At 48.3% G+C, this 14,941-nt stretch overlaps 1 protein-coding gene across 1 annotated transcript in view; it reads left to right on the top strand.

Annotated features, from left to right (window-relative positions):
* LOC141107389 (connector enhancer of kinase suppressor of ras 2-like) overlaps nt 1-14,941 on the top strand; it is a gene marked incomplete in the record, with an annotated part of 546,558 nt that overhangs the window by 303,161 nt on the left and 228,456 nt on the right. Inside the window, 1 exon segment of the mRNA XM_073598089.1 lies at nt 14,430-14,549. Within this exon segment, the coding sequence (XP_073454190.1) occupies nt 14,430-14,549 (120 nt within the window).

Below are 14,941 nucleotides of genomic sequence, written 5' to 3'. Positions count from 1 at the left end.
GGTCTACCCCAATATCAGCTTGCGCGCTTGCAACTCATCCAAAATACGGCGGCAAGACTGTTAACAGGAAAAAAGCCCTGGGAATCCATCTCCCCATCCCTAAAAAGCCTACATTTGCTAACTGTGAAGAATCGGATCATATTCAAGACCCTCTGCCTCACCCATAAATGCATACAAGGAAACGCTCCGCAATATCTCCGGGAAAAAATAAAACACTACACACCGAATCGCAGTCTTCGATCAGCTAACCAAAACCTCCTCATCATTCCCAAATACCGCTACAAAGCAAAGGGAGAACGTAGATTTGCAGTCCAAGGACCTCGACTATGGAATGCTCTCCCAACCAACCTCCGCATGGAAGAAAACCACCAGGCCTTCAGGAAAAAACTAAAGACCTTCCTTTTCTAGAAGCTGGCTACAGAGAATACATCTAGCGCCTTGAGGCGATTCAGTTCGCAATTGCAGCGCTTTACAAATCATTCATTTATTCATTCATTCAAGGTAACTGAAGAGGTGAAGAATCATGGCAGGCCGATGAGGTGGTCAGGACTTGAAGCAGGTAGCTTAGGAGGTAAAGATTTGAGGAAGCTGACTGAGGAGGTGAAGAATCATGGTAGGCCGATGAGGTGGTCAGTACTTTTAGCAGGTGGCTGAGGAGGTCAAGATTTGATTAAGGTGACTGAGGAGGTGAAGAATCATGGCAGGCCGATGAGGTGGTCAGGGCTTGAAGCAGGTGGCTGAGGAGGTCAAAATTCGAAGAAGGCGACTGAGGAGGTCAGGAATAAAGGCAGACAGATGAGGTGGTCAGGACTTGAAGCAGGTGGCTGAGGAGGTCAAAATTCAAGGAAGGTCACTGAGGAGGTGAACAATCATGGCAGGCAGATGAGGTGGTCAGGACTTGATGCAGGTGGCTGAGGAGGTCAAGATTTGAGGAAGGTGACTGAGGAGGTGAAGAATCATGGTAGGCCGATGAGGTGGTCAGTACTTTTAGCAGGTGGCTGAGGAGGTCAAGATTTGATTAAGGTGACTGAGGAGGTGAAGAATCATGGCAGGCCGATGAGGTGGTCAGGGCTTGAAGCAGGTGGCTGAGGAGGTCAAACTTCGATTAAGGTGACTAAGGAGGTGAAGAACCATGGCAGACCGATGAGGTGGTCAGGACTTGAAGCAGGTGGCTGAGGAGGTCAAGATTCGAGAAAGGTGATTGAGGAGGCGAAGAATCATGGCAGGCCGATGAGGTGGTCAGGACTTGAAGCAGGTGGCTGAGGAGGTCAAAATTCGAAGAAGGCGACTGAGGAGGTCAGGAATAAAGGCAGACAGATGAGGTGGTCAGGACTTGAAGCAGGTGGCTGAGGAGGGTCAGGCCTTAATTCTAGAATATGAAGTGGTTTTGAAGTTGTCAAGATCAAACGGCACCTATGTGGGTCTCGAAGCAAGGCTCCCAAACCTGTCATCGGGCCCTCACCCCCCAAGTCCTGTGGATCTCCTTACACAAGCCCAGATAAATATGGCTAGTTAGTCTAATCATAATCCAGATTCACGTTCTTGAAAGGAAATCCATAGGATGTGGCCTGCTGGTAGGGGCTGAGGATGGATATACTGTGGGCTAGTGGACTGAGGATCATAATGCAAGACATGGATCTTTGTTGGAGTTGGGTTGAAGCATCTTTTCAAACCATTTTTTTCATCCCATTTGTCAATCATCCAACGAACGAGACGTTTCTCCATCAATATTTACCCAGTTTTTTTACTTATTTTCTCTTTTTTCATTATTTTTCCAGTTATAATAACCTAATAACTCGTCTTCTCCGGCTTAATTTACAACTCCGGATAAAAAAAAAAAAGAGAGATTTTAGAATTCTAAACCAGTCCGCCTTCCAGTACACAGAACGCGAGGCGCGCTGCGTTCCCGCTGAACTTTGAAGTCGCTTTTCCTTGTCAACAACACTGGAAATGACATGTAATTTATTTTTAATCATGAATATTCATCTGTAATCCTTAATGATGCCTCCTGAATTTCCGAGAGATTGTTCACGGCGCGATGAATTCGCGGGGAAAAAAAAAAAACGTTGCTGGGTTTTCCTTTGCACGCTGTACGCCGAGATGAGAAAAGAGCCTCCAAAAAAAAAAAAAATCAATTTCACGTTAACGTCGCAGCTTTCCTTTTCAGGATTTGAAAATTGGAGGAGAATAGAACGGGGCGGCCAAAAAAATGGCAATTACGTAACCCTTTCGCGACCGGAGGGTTTTTAGTAAGCTTAGATGCCATGACTAAGTTTAGCAGCCTTGATATTCATCAGTTACCATGACGATAACTATGAAGTGTATTTATAAAAAAATGCATAGCTGTCCCCCCTCACTGGAACTTCATGTAAATTCATTCTGTGCAGATCGCACAAAATCGCACGCTCTGACGCTACATTCGCAAATTGGATGTTTAAAGTGTTAATGAGGAAAATAATGCATTATGGCCACTAGATGGAACTGTGGAGCATACTTATTTCCTATAATACTTAGTGCCATCTAGTGGCTACAATGCAGTATTTTCCACATTAACACAGGTTTTTTTTTTTTCAATTTGTGTTTTTGGAGGGGGGTGGAAGTGTGCCGGGAGGGAGAATTGTCTTTTTTTTTTTTAATATAGTGATAAGGAGGAAAAGAAAGCGATTATTCTTGCTTTGCGGATTTTTCTCGGTAAGGGAACTCTGACACTTACTGGGGCTGTTGATGGCCTGAAACTTACTGGGGGCAATTGCTGGCCCTGACACTTACTGGGAGCTATTTCTGGCCCTGACACTTACCAGGTGCTGTTTCTGGCCCTGGCACCTACTGGGGTATATTGCTGGCCCTGACATTTACTTAAGGTTAAGTGTCAGTAAGTGTAAGGATCAGGTTATACCCTGACACTTATGGGGGGCTATTTTTGTGAGTGATAAGGAGGAAAGGGAAGCGGTTATTCTTGCTTTGTGGATTTTTCTGAATAAGGACTTACTGGGGACTATTGCTGGCCCTGACGCTTACTGGGGACTATTGCTGGCCCTGACACTTACTGGGGGCTATTGCTGGCCCTGACGCTTACTGGGGGCTATAGCTGGCCCTGACACTTACTGGGGGCTATTGCTGGCCCTGACGCTTACTGGGGGCTATTGTTGGCCCTGAAACTTACTGGGGCTGTTGCTTGGCCTGACACTTACTGGGGACTATTGCTTGCCTTGACGCTTACTGGGGGATATTGCTGGCCCTGATTCTTACTGGGGGCTGTTGCTGGCCCTGACACTCACCGGGGGCTATGTATGGCCTGCAACTTACTGGGGGCTATTGCTGGCCCTGACATTTACTGGAGCTGTTGCTTGCCCTGATGTTTACTGGGGGCTATTGCTTGCCCTGATGCTTCTTGGGTGCAATTGCTGGCACTGACACTTGGAGCTATTGCTAACCCTGATGCTTACCGGGGCTGTTGCTTGCCCTGATGCTTACTGGGGGCTATTGCTGGCCCTGATGCTTCTTGGCTGCGATTGCTGGCCCTGACACTTACTGGGAGCTGTGGCTGGCCCTGACACTCACCGGGGGCTATGTATGGCCTGAAACTTACTGGGGGCTATTGCTGGCCCTGACATTTACTGGAGCTGTTGCTTGCCCTGATGTTTACTGGGGGCTATTGCTTGCCCTGATGCTTCTTGGGTGCGATTGCTGGCACTGACACTTGGAGCTATTGCTGACCCTGATGCTTACCGGGGCTGTTGCTTGCCCTGATGCTTACTGGGGGCTATTGCTGGCCCTGATGCTTCTTGGCTGCGATTGCTGGCCCTGACACTTACTGGGAGCTGTTGCTGGCCCTGATGCTTACCGGACGCTGTTTCTGCCCCTGACACTTACTGGGGCTAATGCTGGCCCTGACGCTTAATAGGGGCTATTTCTGGCCTTGACACTTACTGGGTGCTGTTTCTGGTCCTGGCACCTACTTTGAGCTATTGCTGGCCCTGATGCTTCTTGGGGTTGATTGCTGGCCCTGACACTTACTGGGAGCTGTTGCTGACCCTGATGCTTACCGGATGCTATTTCTGCCCCTGACACTTACTGGGAGCTATTTCTGGCCCTGACACTTAATAGGGGCTATTTCTGGCCTTGACACTTACCGGGTGCTGTTTCTGGCCCTGGCACCTACTGGGGTATATTGCTGGCCCTGACACTGGGGGCTGTTGCTGGTCCTGACACTTACTGGGGGCTGTTGCTGGCCCTGGCACCTACTGGGGTATATTGCTGGCCCTGACACTGGGGGCTGTTGCTGGTCCTGACACTTACTGGGGGCTGTTGCTGGCCCTGAAATTTACCAGGGGCTATTTCTGGGCCTGACACTTACCGGGGGCCGTTTTCTGGCTCTGGCACCTACTGGGGGATATTGCTGTCCCTGACACATACTTGGGGGTTAAGTGTCAGTAAGTGTAAGGATCAGGTTATACCCTGACAGTCATTGGGTGTATTGCTGGTTCTGACACATACTGAATCCAGGAGTGTAGGACTAAAGGAGTCACTGCCGTGTGTGCGTCCACCACCCAGGGGAGAAGGTTAAATACGCTTTACCAGAAGGTAGCATCAACCAGGCATGTGATATCAAAGCTCTGCATAGCGAGTGGTGCAATTCCTCCTCCTCGGCTGAGCCACCTCGGGCAACCTCGAGCCGGAATGTGAGAGTATGGATCGGTATGGAAATGTCCCAGACGGTAAAAAACTTCCTTCCACCACAGAACCGTCTGGTAGGTTTATGGTTAACAGCATCCATAACAAAACAACAGAAAGCCTCCACATAGTGAAAAACCGTATGGTTACGGGTTTATTTGGAATAAAAAGGCTTTACATAGATCCCAAGATGTATTGCATCAAGTAAAAAAAATCTCCTCTGTGATCACAAAAGCATAAAATTCAAAAAGGTGCAATGCCATGGGAAGGACTCATCAAACCCCAGTTGAAGTCTTCATAGACGAAACGCGTCGGGTTTGATGAGGCCTTTCCGTGAAAGAATTTTATGCTTTCGTGATCATAGAGGAGATTTTTTTACTTGATGCAATACATCTTGGGATCTATGTAAAGCCTTTTTTTATTGCAAACAAACCCGTAACCATACGGTTGTGGAGGCTTTCTGTTGTTTTTTTATGGATGCTGTTAACCATAAACCTACCAGGCGGTTTTGTGGTGGAACGAAGTTTTTTTTTACCGTCTGGGACATTCCCGTACCGATCCATATTCTCACATGCCGGCTCGAGGTTGCCCGAGGTGGCTCAGTTGAGGAGGAGGAATTGCACCACTCGCTATCCAGAGCTTTGATATCACATGCGTGGTTGATGCTACCTTCTGGTAAAGCGTATTTAACCTTCTCCCCTGGGTGGTGGATGCACACACGGCGGTGACTCCTTTAGTCCTACACTCCTGGATTCCTTCCCATCAATATAGACCAGTGATGGTGAACCTTGGCACACCAGATGTTTTGGAACTACATTTCCCATGATCAGGGGCGTTCCTAGGTCTGCAAAAGATCTGGGGCTAGAGCCCATAGCAGCGGTCACCAACCTTTTTTGCCAGCGTGGGCGGGGGGGGGGGGGGTCTGCATGCCGGTGGTAAGCAATTATTCACGGGTAAAGGCTGGCGTTGGCGTTTCAATCATCATGGCACCAAGGTTAATATGGTGTCAGGGTGATCGAAGCACATTGTTTCTATTGTTACATTCTAATATATAATGAGGTGGTTCAACTCACCATAATGCAGAATCGGTGGGAGCCCTGGGCGTGTCACTTGCCACGTCACCTGCCACCATTTGCAGATTGTCACTTGCCACGTCACCTGCCACCATTTGCAGATTGTCACTTGCCACGTCACCTGCCACCAGATGCAGATTGTCACTTGCCACGTCACCTGCCACCATTTGCAGATTGTCACTTGCCACGTCACCTGCCACCAGATGCAGATTGTCACTTGCCACGTCACCTGCCACCAGATGCAGATTGTCACTTGCCACGTCACCTGCCACCATTTGCAGATTGTCACTTGCCACGTCACCTGCCACCATTTGCAGATTGTCACTTGCCACGTCACCTGCCACCATTTGCAGATTGTCACTTGCCACGTCACCTGCCACCATTTGCAGATTGTCACTTGCCACGTCACCTGCCAACATTTGCAGATTGTCACTTGCCACGTCACCTGCCACCATTTGCAGATTGTCACTTGCCACGTCACCTGCCAACATTTGCAGATTGTCACTTGCCACGTCACCTGCCACCATTTGCAGATTGTCACTTGCCACGTCACCTGCCACCATTTGCAGATTGTCAATTGCCACGTCACCTGCCACTAGATGTGGGTTGTCACTTGCCAACTGATGTGGATTGTCACTTGCCATGCCAGCCAGTGCCACCAAATGTGCATTGTCACTGCATTGGTGGCAGCACTGGTCCATTTAGTGAGGGCCAGGGAGCGGGCAGTGAGAGATGATGGAATCTCTCTGCTCCCCGCCGCACCTGCGACATTGAAGAGATCCCCGCGCTGTGAGGGCGGAAGAGCGCTGATGTGTGGCGGGCAGTGAGAGATGATGTCATCTCTCTGCTCCCCGCCGCACATCGCTCCCACATTGAAGTGGCTGTGAGGGCGGAAGTGTGGTGACGTGGAGCGGGCGGAGAGAGATGATGTCATCTCTGCTCGTCCGCCCGCACGTCTCTCTCCTCTTATCCACCACCTCTAATGCAGTCCGCTCGCCCGCCACAGCTGCAACCCGCTGGATAGGCAGGGACCCTGCGGCAAGAGACTCGGGGCTATGGGCTCCAGATTGGGGGCTACAGCCTCAATAGCCACCCCCTGGAGACGCCTATGCCCATGATGCTCACCTACACCGCAGAGTGCATGAGCATTATGGGAAATGTAGTTCCAAAACATCTGGGGTGCCAAGGTTCCCCATCACTGATATATACTAATGGATTAATGTTTTAGGCTGGGTTCACACTGATGATGGTTTCCTCCGCATCCGATTCGCAATAGCAGGGGATTTTGGCCAGCTCTCTATGGAGTTCTCTAAGGAGCCGGTTCACGCATCTCCGCTGCGGCTCCGGTGTGAATTTGCACAGAGGCCCTGGGCGTCTTTTGGTCCATTTCAGGTCCGAATTCAGCCAAAAATTCGGGGCTTAAATCGGACCTGAAATGGTGAACCGGGATGCACCGGACCTCCTGCTGGGAGCCGCATGCGCGCTGCTTTCACTTTATTCGTTCGCACAATTTTTGTTAGGATTGTAGTGCTGGCTGCTATTGTTTATTTATGTGTATAGCGCAGTATTTTTATGTTAATTCCGGAGTGCGATTAGTATCACTCCGCCTGTGGCAGGAGCTGGCGTTACACAGGAAGCATCGGATTATGGGGCTCGGCTCCCTCCACCACCGCGCTTCCTCTAGCGCCGGCTCCATTCACAACACTGACGCTCTGGAATGGCGGGTCGGGAACCTTGCTTGCTGACCCGACACCCCAGAGCAAGGAGGTCCGCAGGCCACACCAGAGGGCTCCGAGGGGTTGGGCACCCCTGCCATACACCATCAAGCAACACCTACTTGATCACACTCACAGTTTGGCCAGTAACTTTTAGCAAAGGTTCCTTGAGACCGGAAAGTTTTTTCAAGGGTTCCTCTGCATTGAAAAGGTTGAAAAAGGCCTGGACTCCACCATTAGGACTCTCTGGCCCGCTCTATCTCCTGCAAGCACAGCGGTTCCCAGATCTTACAGTACCCTGAACTCTCCTATGCATTGGCATTAGCATGGGGAGGGCAAGGTGTCCGCACACGCACGTATTGCTTCTACCGGAAACAATCAGCCGGGAAACTGTCAGAAAGATCGGGCAGCCGGATGACACAAAGTGGGGATCTCCCACTGAGACGCGGCTTGTATATGAACTGCCGACCGATGTCAAACAAAGTCCCGCCTCCTGGACCGGCATTGGACCAGTGTGCAGTCTATTAGCATAGCCGGTCTATGAGGCGGGACTTTGACAGCGGCAGCTATTCATATACAACATGTGTCCCAGCGGGAGATCCCCGCTCTGTGCGACCTGGCCGGCAGATCCTCCTGATTCCTCCCTGATGCATTGCTGGGCACTGATGAGGCTGCACGTTTTGGCAATGATAGGCTGCACTGATGGGCAATGGTAGGCTGCACTGATGGCCACTGATAGGCTGCACTGATGGGCAATGATAGGCTGCACTGATGGGCACTGATAGGCTGCACTGATGGCCACTGATAGGCTGCACTGGTGGGCAATGATAGGCTGCACTGATGGCCACTGATAGGCTGCACTGATGGCCACTGATAGGCTGCACTGATGGGCAATGATAGGCTGCACTGATGGCCACTGATAGGCTGCACTGATGGCCACTGATAGGCTGCACTGGTGGGCAATGATAGGCTGCACTGATGGCCACTGATAGGCTGCACTGATGGCCACTGATAGGCTGCACTGATGGGCAATGATAGGCTGCACTGATGGGCACTGATAGGCTGCACTGATGGCCACTGATAGGCTGCACTGATGGGCAATGATAGGCTGCACTGATGGGCACTGATAGGCTGCACTGATGGCCACTGATAGGCTGCACTGATGGGCAATGATAGGCTGCACTGATGGGCACTGATAGGCTGCACTGATGGGCACTGATAGGCTGCACTGATGGACAATGATAGGCTGCACTGATGGGCACTGATAGGCTGCACTGATGGGCAATGGTAGGCTGCACTGATGTCCACTGATAGGCTGCACTGGTGGGCAATGATAGGCTGCACTGATGGCCACTGATAGGCTGCGCTGATGGACAATGATAGGCTGCACTGATGGGCACTGATAGGCTGCACTGATGGGCACTGATGAGGTGGAACTGCTAAGCTGCACTGATGGGCACTGATGAGGATGCACTGATAGGCACTGATGAGGTAGAACTGCTAAGCTGCACTGATGGGCACTGATGAGGCTGCACTGATGGCCACTGTTAGGCTGCACTGATGGGCACTGATGAGGCTGCACTGATGGCCACTGTTAGGCTGCACTGATGGGCACTGATGGGCACTGATGAGGCTGCACTGATGGCCACTGTTAGGCTGCACTGATGGGCACTGATGGGCACTGATGAGGCTGCACTGATGGCCACTGTTAGGCTGCACTGATGGCCACTGTTAGGCTGCACTGATGGGCACTGATGGGCACTGATGAGGCTGCACTGATGGGCACTGATATGCTTCATGTTAATATTGTTAAAGTTGTTGTTAATATTTATTTTTGGAACTTAATTCTGCATAAAACATTTAGCAGTGTCATTTCATGAGATAATTTACAAGGGCGTGTTTAGGGGCGGGGCAGGGTAGGGGTTAAAAACAGATTTGAAATTGCTGATCGGACAATGGCAGCTCGATCCTTCTATTAAGCTTTTGCATCAGGTTTCTCAAACCTTTGCATGCCTGCACTTTATATGACTAAGCCCCTCCCCTTCATGACATTGTCAGAAAGGGGTGGAGCATGGGTGACATGATGCCCCCCCCCCCCCCCCCCCCCCCCCCCGAAAAAAGTTCTGTGGACGCCCATGCTCTTATGGTTCATAATATGCAACAGAGGTCAGTCCAAATGGTGTCAGAAGAAAATGAGAGAAGCTTCTTGTGTGCCTCTGTGCCAGTCAGGTAGGGATTGAAGGACGGGCTCATTGCCCAATGCCAGGAGCAAAGTTTAGGCATCCTGAAAAAATGTCATCTGCCCCCCCCCCCACCCCACAAAGGTGTACAGTGTGCAAACCTACATGACTGTGGGAGGGGGTCCCAGCACCAGCGACCACACATTAAGTATATAGATAGACGCCTACTTCTACACCGGGGGTCTCCAAACTTTCCAAACAAAGGGCCGGTTTACTGTTCTTCAGAATTTAGGGGGGCCGGACTGTGGCCAGAGGGAGAAGAACATTCTGCTGGCATCAGTGAGAGTAAAGAGTGACCCATCTTTGGTATTTGGAGGAATGGTGCCCAATTGTTGGAGTCAGTAGGAGGAATGTCACCCCATGTTTGGTGTCAGAGGACAGAATAGTGTCTCATATCAGTGGGACCAACAATAGTGTCCCGAGGGCTGGATAAAGGCAGGCAAAGGGCCACATCTGCCCCCCCGAGCCGCAGTTTGGGGACCCCTGGTCTCTACACAAGTGGTGTGTCCCACAGAGACGTCCCCATGGGGAGGGTTGGAGACCAATCATTTCAGGCCCTCATTCCCATGGATTTAGGATGGAAAGAAGGGGGTCTCTTAAAGCCGATGCGGTTCTGTGATTTCTGACTGCGATTTTCTGTACTGAGGCTGAATAAAACGGCTATTTTTAGAGAGTGAAACAATAATGTATGAATTATTAAGTATACTGTGAAAGTTTAATGAGGAGACGCAATCGTGAATTTAATAGGCCCTTCGCTGCAGATTTTCTGTTCTTGTAAAACTCAGACTGAAATGTTCCACTACATTATCTATGGGGATGTAGCCAGAACCGATGGGCATGTCAATGAGGACGAGCGACCGTAGATGGCAGATGTGTCGCCAACGCGCCGCTTTGCGGTCAAGCGCTTCCTCCCCTCTTCTCAACGATGGGGCAGCGGCCCAATCGCATAGACTTTTGCCGGCTATGAAACATTCTTTATTGCCCCTAAACTGCCCCGTCCTTGCCAAGGCCACATTAGGGTGTTAAAGACAAACAAAAAAAAAGCTAAAATTGCCGTGCTAATATAAAAAGTGATGAAACCAAAAATCTAACTTATATATACTGTGCTAAGTCCATGAGAACAGCAAAAATATAAATGTTCATATCCGTGAAAAAATCCAGCATAGATAAAATGTTCCTAAATGTTCGTAAAGTGATGGTAAACGATTGAACACCAAAAGTGCACCTTCCACCGTGATAAAAAGAAAGGCTGTGCCCTTACCAGATGAGTAGACTCCATAGTATAGGAGCCTAGTAAAGCGTGGATTGGTATAATGCTTGCGATCCATCCTTTGGATGTAGACAGGATGATGGAAGTATCAACGTAAGTGGCTGCTCTCTTTGCTTCTCAATCCCAAGTATGATAAAAGAAAGGAGAAGAACGCCAAAATAGCATTAAACCGTCATGGTTGATTTGAAATAGCATAAGTCCCAACAGACAAAGATGAAAGTTTGCAAGGTAAAAAACGATCTGCAGATCACATGTGAAACACTGAGCATTGACTCCACCCTATTAGTTTCGTCATAACTGACGTCATTAGGGTGTTTAAAGAAGCAGTGGCTTTTACAATCCTCCAGCTGGACTATTTGTTTGGTCATAGCTGGGAAATATGTTGCACATAACCTGATGTGGTTGTAATAAGAACTACAGGTATTATCTCCCACCCACCAGTCAACTTCGTAATATCAGGGAATATTAAATTAGATTGGGTGATAGGAGGGTTGGTTTCTGGGAATTTCATGTTGATACATGTGGATCGTATAGGCATTTGTAGAGGTTTCATTTAGTAATAATTAAGGTATTGTTATCCTTGAAAGAATATTATATATATTAGCACAAGTTCTCATCTACTGTTGCATCCCGTTTCCTTTGTGGAATTGTGATTCACTGCAGATTTTGTTTTTTGTTTTTTGAGATTCATATTGAGTTTAATGCGAAAATGTCATATACTGACTATTCAATGAGGAGAACTATTTTGAGTGAGTCCAACTATTGTGTTAGCATGGGCTCCCAGAGACGAAGGAGCACCTTGAACCCAGTATCACCATAACAAGGTATGGATTTCACAACAAGGCACTCCAAAGTCAAAGGTTAAGGCTTCATGAGGACCATCATAAGTAGTTATGAGTTTCACTGCAAGACACTCCAAATTCAAAGGTAAAGGCTTCATGGGGACCACCATAACAAAGTATGGATTCCACTGCAAGGCACTCCAAAATCAAAGATTAAGGTTCCATGGGGACCACCATAAATAGGTATGGGTTTTTACTGCAAGGCACTCCAAAGTCAAAGGTCAAGGCTTCATGGGGAACACCAAAATGCGGTATGGTTTTCACGGTAAGGCACTCCAAAACCGAAGGTTAAGCCTCCATGGGGACTACCATAAATAGGTACTGGTTTTACTGCAAGGCACACCAAAGTCAAAGGTTAAGGCTTCATGGGGACCACCATAAGGAGCTATGGCTTTCACTGCAAGGCACTCCAGAGTGAAAGTTTAAGGCTTCATGGGGACCACCATAAGTTGATATAGGTTTCACTGCAAGACACTCCAAATTCAAAGGTCAGAGCTTCTTGGGGACCACCAGAAGGAAGCATGGGTATGGTTTTTACTGCAAGGCACTCCAAAGTCAAAGGTCAAGGCTTCATGGGGAACACCAAAATGAGGTATGGTTTTCACTGCAAGGCACTCCAAAATCAAAGGTTAAGGCTCCATGGGGACCACCATGAATAGGTACTGGTTTTACTGCAAGGCACTCCAAAATCAAAGGTTAAGGCTTCATGGGGACCACCATAAGGAGGTATGGTTTTCACTGCAAGGCACTCCAGAGTGAAAGGTTAAGGCTTCATGGGGACCACCATATGCAAGTATGGGTTTCACTGCAAGGCACTCCAAATTCAAAGGTCAATGCTTCCTTGGGGACCACCATAAGGAAGTGTGGGTATGGTTTTTACTGCAAGGCACTCCAGAGTCAAAGGTTAAGGCTTCATGGGGACCACCATATGCAAGTATGGGTTTCACTGCAAGGCACTCCAAATTCAAAGGTCAATGCTTCCTTGGGGACCACCATAAGGAAGTGTGGGTATGGTTTTTACTGCAAGGCACTCCAGAGGTCAAAGGTTAAGGCTTCATGGGAACCACCATAAACAAGCATGAGTTTCACTGCAAGGCACTCCAAGTCAAAGGCTAAGGCTTCATAGGGAACACTTTAAGTAGGTATGGGTTTCACTGCTACACATTCCAAAGTCAAGGGTCAAGGCTTCATAGGGACCACCATACCAAAGTATGATTTCACTGCAAGGCACTCCAAAATCAAAGTTTAAGGTTTCATGGGGACCACCATAAATAGGTATGGGTTTTTACTGCAAGGCACACCAAAGTCAAAGGTCAAGGCTTCATGGGGACTGTCATAAGGAAGTATGGGTTTCACTGCAAGAGACTCCAAATTCCAAGTTCAAGGCTTCATGGGGATCACCAAAAGGGGGTATGGGTTTCACGGCAAGGCACTCCAAAACCAAAGGTTAAGGCTTCATGGGGACCACCATAAGGAGCTATGGCTTTCACTGCAAGGCACTCCAGAGTGAAAGGTTAAGGCTTCATGGGGACCACCATAAGTTGGTATAGGTTTCACTGCAAGACACTCCAAATTCAAAGGTCAGAGCTTCGTGGGGACCACCATAAGGAAGCATGGGTATGGTTTTTACTGCAAGGCACTCCAGAGTCAAAGGTTAAGGCTTCATGGGGACCACCATAAAGAAGCATGAGTTTCACTGCAAGGCACTCCAAAGTCAAAGGCTTAGGCTTCATGGGGAACACTTTAAGTAGGTATGGGTTTCACTGCTACACATTCCAAAGTCAAGGGTCAAAGCTTCATGGGAGGCATCTCCACACTCAAGCAAGGGGTAAACTGTACACTCAGGGAAAAAAATACCCTTACAGGCATCAATTCTAAATATAGGAGGTGGCTATATGATATTATTAGAGCGTATTGTCCACAGTTCTAAGTTTAATTTTACAAACTACATTATAGGGTGGACTGGGAGGCAAACTCAACCAACTGGTCCTTTCATAGTAGGGAAATGGAGTTTTTTTAGGCTGAAGAACATGTTAGTGCAAAGTATTGTATGTGATGGTGTGATGGACCTGGTAAAAAGGTGGTTTTTCCTAAAGGACATGGTTTATTGTGAAACACATTTCCATAATTTTCAGCATCCGCCTTCTTTGCAACGCTCTGCATTTGATCACATGACACACCTCAGAGCCACAAAGAAGACATTGGAAGACATCTTTCTATCAGACACTATGATAGCCGGTCTTAACGGGGAGTATGTGTATATATAACGTCCAACATATGTAAATGACTGTAGGTCCTGTTCTGGCTGATCTCTGAATGGTGAAGTGTCTCCAATCAGGGCCATCAGCCCAAATGCCCCCCCCCCCCTTCAGTCTTCCCCTTCTGTATCACCGTACTACTAATGTAAAATATTATCTTCAGCAGATCAAGATTGGCCACCGGTGGCCCTCTAACTACAATTGGTTGCACTGGGGCGTCAGCCCCCCTATAGATGTGTATCTTCTGTTTACCCAAAGCTCATACAATGTTGTGCTCCACAATCTGCTGTTTTTTTTTTTTTTTTATAAAGAACTATTGTAACATTGTTTCTTTTCTTGACTGTTTTTTTTTTTTAGTGTAAAACTTTATCTGGGATCTGCGACCACATTATCTCCCTGTCATCTGATTCGCTGGTGTCTCAGTCGGCCCATCTGGAAGTCGTCCATCTCACAAACATTATGCCAAGTGAAGGACTGGTGAGTGCTGAGTTATTGGAATGTGTTGGGTCACTGGTTTTATCTGGAAGGGAGGGCAATGGCCGATCGAATTGCAGAGTCACTGCTTTTCAGAGACACTGTCATTGCACGGGCAAGCTGACAATGTTTTTTTCACACGTTAAGGGCTCATGCAGATGGAAGTACTGAGTTTTACAATATTAAATACTGGCAGCAAGATCCTGGGTTTTAAGTTCTCCAAACACTGTACGCATGCAGCGCTAATGTAGCCTGTTGGTTGCTAGGATGCAGGCAGACATTGCCATTAAGCACCCATTGTTGGTGGGATGCAGATGGCTAATGTTGCCTAGTATCCTTTGTTGGCAGGACATAGTCAGTCTAGTGTCCTTAGTTGCTAGGATGTAGGTGGCTAT

The sequence above is a fragment of the Aquarana catesbeiana genome, linkage group LG09 (genome assembly GCF_042186555.1).
Source record: "Aquarana catesbeiana isolate 2022-GZ linkage group LG09, ASM4218655v1, whole genome shotgun sequence".
Lineage (NCBI taxonomy): Eukaryota > Metazoa > Chordata > Amphibia > Anura > Ranidae > Aquarana > Aquarana catesbeiana.
The sequence above is the reverse complement of the archived record's forward strand: the minus strand, read 5'-3'. Positions and strand labels throughout refer to the sequence as shown.